The 6,115-nt window shown below is 38.4% G+C and overlaps 1 protein-coding gene across 48 annotated transcripts in view; it reads left to right on the top strand.

Annotated features, from left to right (window-relative positions):
- LOC115589468 (receptor-type tyrosine-protein phosphatase delta) overlaps positions 1–5,555 on the top strand; it is a 365,710-nt gene extending 360,155 nt beyond the window's left edge. For all 48 annotated transcript variants that reach the window (XM_030430322.1, XM_030430329.1, XM_030430330.1 and 45 more), the window contains 4 exons: positions 121–246; positions 1,161–1,315; positions 1,529–1,664; positions 2,194–5,555. In XM_030430322.1, coding sequence (XP_030286182.1) covers positions 121–246; positions 1,161–1,315; positions 1,529–1,664; positions 2,194–2,262 — 486 coding nt within the window. In that variant the 3' untranslated portion in view covers positions 2,263–5,555. The remainder of the gene's footprint in view (positions 1–120; positions 247–1,160; positions 1,316–1,528; positions 1,665–2,193) is intronic.
- Positions 5,556–6,115: the final 560 nt, after the last annotated feature.

The raw sequence follows: 6,115 nt of genomic DNA on the forward strand, positions 1-6,115 counted from the left end.
TTCAAGCAGTAGATGTAGTATGAATTGAATGAATGCAATTCTGGGAATGAACACAATGAAGCTAGTGTATGAGGAGAATGTTGTGGCTCATTGTGGTATTCTATTTTTCGCTCCCTACAGGAAAAATGCCACCAGTACTGGCCAGCAGAGAGGTCGGCCAGATACCAGTACTTTGTGGTGGACCCCATGGCCGAGTATAACATGCCCCAGTATATCCTGAGAGAGTTTAAAGTGACTGATGCCAGGGTAAGCAGACAGCGTTTCACAGAACAAAGTTTAAAGATCAACATTTGACATTGTGGTAATGGAGCTCTAAATGCAGTGCTATTGTTTAAGGGTATTGTTTCCAAAAAGTCTGGGTTGTGGCCTAACCATGGGTCATCGAAGGGATCGCCAACGAAATAATGATAGTTTCCAACAGTCAAGTTGCATCTGCATGATTTTACGTACCAAGAAACACGATCTGAATGACAGTGTTCAACATACTGGATGGTGAACGGATTTCACATCGCAGCAGTCATTAGCCTAAAATGTTGGCATTGTATCAAGTATTTGTTTATACCAAACTATGGCCTTAAGTGTAACATAAGCGTAAATATATATTTGTGGGAATTATGACACATGTCAATGGGTAAAAACAAATGTGGTGCCGGGAGCAGTGAGCTGCCAGAGTTTTTAATTCCATCAAAGGCTTACGCAGATAAATGGCGCAGGCTTCCTTCTTTGTAGTGCATGTTCCACTGTCTCGTCAATGGGATTGCTCTCCTTATCAAGGGGATACAATATCACTTAAGTAATGCACACCCTCAAAGTCGATTCTCCGAGCACCCTGTCAAGGGTAGCACATCAAAGGAATTACCATCTTTCGTGTTCATGTTTAATACATTCAGGTAAAATGGCAGGCATCTTTAATGACAAAACATTCCCTCTGATGCTATAAAATTGGCGCCTCTTTGAGATTTTTCTCAAGAATGCCATCTTGCACTGTAAATCCCAGAAAGGTGTGGATCATTATGATGGAGATAGTCGTGGAGTGAACTGTCATGGGTTGGCTGTCTGCTAAAAAAAACCTCAGACAGGCCCAGTTTCACTTCATCAGTGTTTCCTTTGCCATATTTTCTAAATAAAGAGCACGCTCTCTACATGTTCTCTCCTCCCAGGATGGACAGTCACGGACAGTAAGGCAGTTTCAGTTCACGGACTGGCCTGAACAAGGAGTGCCAAAATCAGGAGAGGGCTTCATCGACTTCATTGGCCAAGTACATAAAACAAAAGAGCAGTTCGGCCAAGATGGGCCAATCTCGGTCCACTGTAGGTGAGTTGACCTACCAGCATAACCCGCAAACCATAATCACTTGTGTTGAGTTTTAATTTTCTACAAAATACAAGTGTTTCTTTGAGGTGCAAATGCTGCACATCTGCACTCCGTTAGCACAGCGGTACACTGTTTTGATTCAGAACAAACTTTCTCTATATTTATCTGTTTTCTCTGGCCTCACCGTTGACCTTTTTGCCCTCTCTTGCACAGCGCGGGTGTTGGTAGAACTGGAGTTTTCATCACCCTCAGCATTGTCTTGGAACGAATGAGATATGAGGGCGTAGTAGACATCTTTCAGACGGTGAAAATGTTACGGACACAGAGACCAGCTATGGTGCAGACAGAGGTGAGGTGTTTTTTTTCCCTTTCCACATTTCCATTTTACTTGGAAAGAAAGCACAACTCACAAACTGTACTGAGGCAGTAATGCAGGTACTTTAGGTTTGCCATACACAACATGTGGAACCAGTTAATGTTTTATCTTCAGCGGTATATTCAGATTGCCTTATAAAAAGGGCCAGTGCGACTACAATAACTTGCTTGAGCAAAACTAACACAAGCATCTGTTAAAGACATAATTGATTAAGTAATTAACCATCTAGAGTATCCTTGACTGCCTATTTGGATATTTTTGAAGCTGTGAAAATGAAATTGTGTTTTAAAAGAAGTGTCTAAAAAGTATTTCTCTTGGTACCTTTTGGAATGCAATATATTCAACATAAAACGCAGCTAACAAATCTGATGGGACTCTAGTTTCTAGGCTTTGAAAATAGTCATGATAGAAGCAAAATATTTCACAAAAGGTACAAAAGATTCAGTATTTTCAGATTCCTAAGAGGGAGCATGAGCTTAAGTTTTCTCTTCTTTGTTTCCAGGATCAATACCAGTTCTGCTACAGAGCTGGCTTGGAGTACCTGGGAAGCTTTGATCACTATGCAACGTAAAAGACCCAGTATTGGAAGAAAATAGCAGAGGGCCCTTTGGAAAGAACCCAGCGAGCCTCTCTTCTGAGCCATAAATTCCTGCTTGAGAAAGTACTCCTTAACTCCTTGCTAACAACTCATTCAGTGTTGGATGTGCGATATGACTTGTCAAAAAATGAAAAAGATGATTCCCGGAGGACCAAGTTATTTCCCAACCCCAATGAAACCTCGCCTTGACACAAAGCGAGGGAATCCTGACTGTTGAAGCATCGTACGGAATTACCTTTTCTTTTGCTTCAAGGATTCATTTTGGGGCTCATAAAACTGAATGAAACCAACACAACAAAAAAGTAAATGAACAACAATGACATCGTCAGAAATGCATCAGTGATTATGAACCATTACGAGAGGCATTGGAGGCACACAGAATTGCGGGGGATTAAAAAAAAAAAAAAAAAAAAAGGAAAAAAAAACTTGATGCACATTGTAAAGAAAAAAAAATCTGTTTCACAATCAAGTACACACTGACAACCCATCGAAAAAGAAGACAATGCTTGGTCCACAACAGCAGGACAGACTCAAAGTAATAATAATGAATAAATACCCCTTTTCCTGTCACAATGTTCATCATCTAAATTCTGGGAGAAGGTAAAGTTCAAAATGATCTATGAAATAAATGAAAATTATTGATTTAGTTTTTTAGTACTTTATTATACAGCTGATGTGCTTTTTTTGAACTGTGTGAATTTCCTTTTTTTACACAAATTTATCGCTTGGAAGAAAGTGATAAAAACGTATTTACGTAAATGTTAAATTTTTTTTAAGCTGTAGAACTGTTCTGATGTATGTGCTACTTTGCAGAGAATCTCTTTGCTTTTAAATTTAATTTTTTTTTTTGGTTTCTGTTGTTTTGCCCTCATTTCGTTGCACTTAGTGCACAGAACAGAATTCACACTACCAAAATCTAAGTTTGTTCAAGAGTTCTTTCTTTTTTGTTCTTGATTTTTTTTTAATTTTTTTTGGTCCATGATCACATACATGGTAACTTAATTACTCCCATAAGACAAACTGGGGCTTTGTGGAATCAACAGGGATGAGCAAAGTATGAAGTTGCTGCTACCGATTATCTTAGTTCTTCCATGTTAGAAGGTCGATGAGAGAGAACTTGATGAATTGGATAAGATATATAAATATATGGTACAGATTTTCAAATATATTTGAAAGATATATTATAGCATAAATATAACATTCTAAATATATTGATACAGTACATAATTTATGAGTAAAAAAGTATATATGGATTGTCTATGAAAGTTTCCAAATCGAGAGTCGTGTGCTATGGGGGAAATGAAATGAGATTTTTTCACTGGAATGCACATCAGTAGGACAAAATTGTATTCTGATTCAGTGCATCTTTTCTTGTGCAATAAATATGTGTGTTTTTTAGATAGGGTTTTATGTGGATATGTCATTCACGTATGACATCGTTGTTGTCCGTTCCCCGTCCCCCGTCCCCCCCCCCCCCCCCCGCAAAGTGAGGTGTGGGAGTGGGCGTGTCGGATGCCAGTCGAAGCATCACTGGTGCATTTTTCCAGCTCTCATACAGTCTGTAATTAGAGGCAGAGGGGTCGCACGGCCGCAGTCACCGCTCCACACAATAGGGCAAGGTACAAAGACGTCACTTTCTTGTGGTTCTTTAAAGCATTCAATGGTAATTATTTCATTTTGCATTTAGAGTGCCTTATATTTATGCCTGTTTTTATAATGTTTCATTTAACATATTAATGTATATCCTTTGAGTAACCTAGGCATTTAGTGTAAATGTAACTGTATAGTTTATTTACCTGTAGTACTCATTTGTCACATGAAGAGATTATATATGCAAATAAGAACATTTCAAAGCTCATTATTTTCATTTTCAGTGGCCTTATTGTGGCTGAGTGAATTAGAATAAAACAGTTTATATTTCACTGAACTCCACAGAGAACAGTCAAGAACACACAATTGTTTCAAAGACATCTATTTGAAAAAAAAAAAAAATTCAACCTTAGAGCCAGGGACGAGATCGCAGACTTCTGGTCTCAGAACCAAACAGGATGAAGGCCCAACAAAAAAAAAAAAAAAAAAAAGTTAATGAGCTTTTTACAGATCTTCACTCACAATGGTAATTTTTAAAATGGTCTGTCGAACTAAAATTCAAGTCAAACCGAATGCCTAATGCACAGGTCATCACCGAAGGGTTTCTTCTTCATGCCTTAGGTTTGAATTACAGACGACGGAGAGCAGATACAGAGACGTACGATCTGCATCTAAACATCACTTCTTTTATCCTGACAATCCTAACACGGTGTGTCACGTCCTTTTCTTACGACATTACAGCTAGAGACTGGGGGTTGTGCTCGGTTACGTTTCAGTCTTTATGTTGAGCAGCGTCTTTAACTTCTCCATACCCTCCTCGATGGCTTTGTGGATGTGCATTCCAGGTGCTTTCTTTCCCTTGTTAACTCAAGCAGCTATGTGTTTTTTATTTTGTTTGTCCACCGCTTACCTGATTATTTTTGTCATAACTTCGAGATATAAAAGTGCTATTATTTAACCTCATGGTGGCTAATTATGTTAAAGTCACCGAACACATTTATTTTTCTCATCTCAGTTTTTTTTCCTTTTTTGTTCTGGATTTTTCATATGCATGGTGAAACGTTGCAGAATGGCCAAAGCTGGCCTGGTAGGAAGATTTGCACTTTCTCTATCTTTGTACTATGCACTGCCCTATTGATTCTAAACCCAATAATATATTACTTGAACCCATCTATAAAAGATCTCCTTAAGCGTTCACTTTGTGTGTATGTAAATAACACAAAAAAGGTTATCAACTCTTGAAAAAGACAAAAAAAAAAAAAAGTTTGTGGCGAAAAAGAGCATCCATTCTGATGCCATGGTTACTCCAGCAGATGACTTCAGAAAAATCTGTCCCCCAACCATCTGTTCTTGTGGCTTTGCCATTCAAGCTTGGAGTGTCATTAACAGAAATAAACGTTGTGTTCTCTGCTCTCTCTCTATCTATCTCTCGTCTGGATGCATAGACTGAAAATTAAATAATGAAATTGTAAAAAAAATGGCTTGTTAAAAAGATCATACAATTACCTCTGATTAGTTGTAAGCGTAAACTGTTTCTTTTTCTGAATGAAAGGAGTGCTTTTTATTTTCTTACTTAGGTTACATTGGTGGCGAAAGAAGTCTGTATGAAAATCAGTTCTTTGCTGACACAAGTTCCATTTGTTATAAATGAATTCTATTAAAAAATGTCAGTGTTATGCATCGGCGTTTCACTTGTTTCCCTCCACCTCACCCTGACTGGAAAAGACTGATGGAGCTATTTTACCCCCTGCTGGTCTGGGTCCAACATATTATCCACAGTTCTCTCATGAAAGGGGAAATTGAGCCTCACCGCATTTGAATAGATTTCCATCGCTCTGGTTTTTCTGTCACTGATGTCAGCCCCGATGAATCATCAAGGGGAACCTCTGACAGATGAAGTGCAATGTTTTCGAAGCCGCCTTGTTTTTAACATAGATTTCGTTCACCCTGCCAACGGAGGGGCGTAGCACTGTAGTCAGGATTAAAGCCACAATTGCATGACACCGAATGCCGCTGCACTACTCAAACACTGTGTTTTTCTTTTCTTTTTGTTTAATTCTTTTGTCGTTTGATCCAGATTCTGATCTATTAAATACATTTCTGTTAAGCTAATGCAAAAAGGGGAAAACAAACGGTGCATCTAAACTCATATTCACAGACATACACAGGTTTAAAGATCCATCCAATTTAGATAAACATTCACTACAGCTTGTTTAAATCAACATACCTAACTTTC

Source organism: Sparus aurata, chromosome 10, assembly GCF_900880675.1.
Source record: "Sparus aurata chromosome 10, fSpaAur1.1, whole genome shotgun sequence".
In the NCBI taxonomy this organism is placed as follows: Eukaryota; Metazoa; Chordata; class Actinopteri; order Spariformes; family Sparidae; genus Sparus; species Sparus aurata.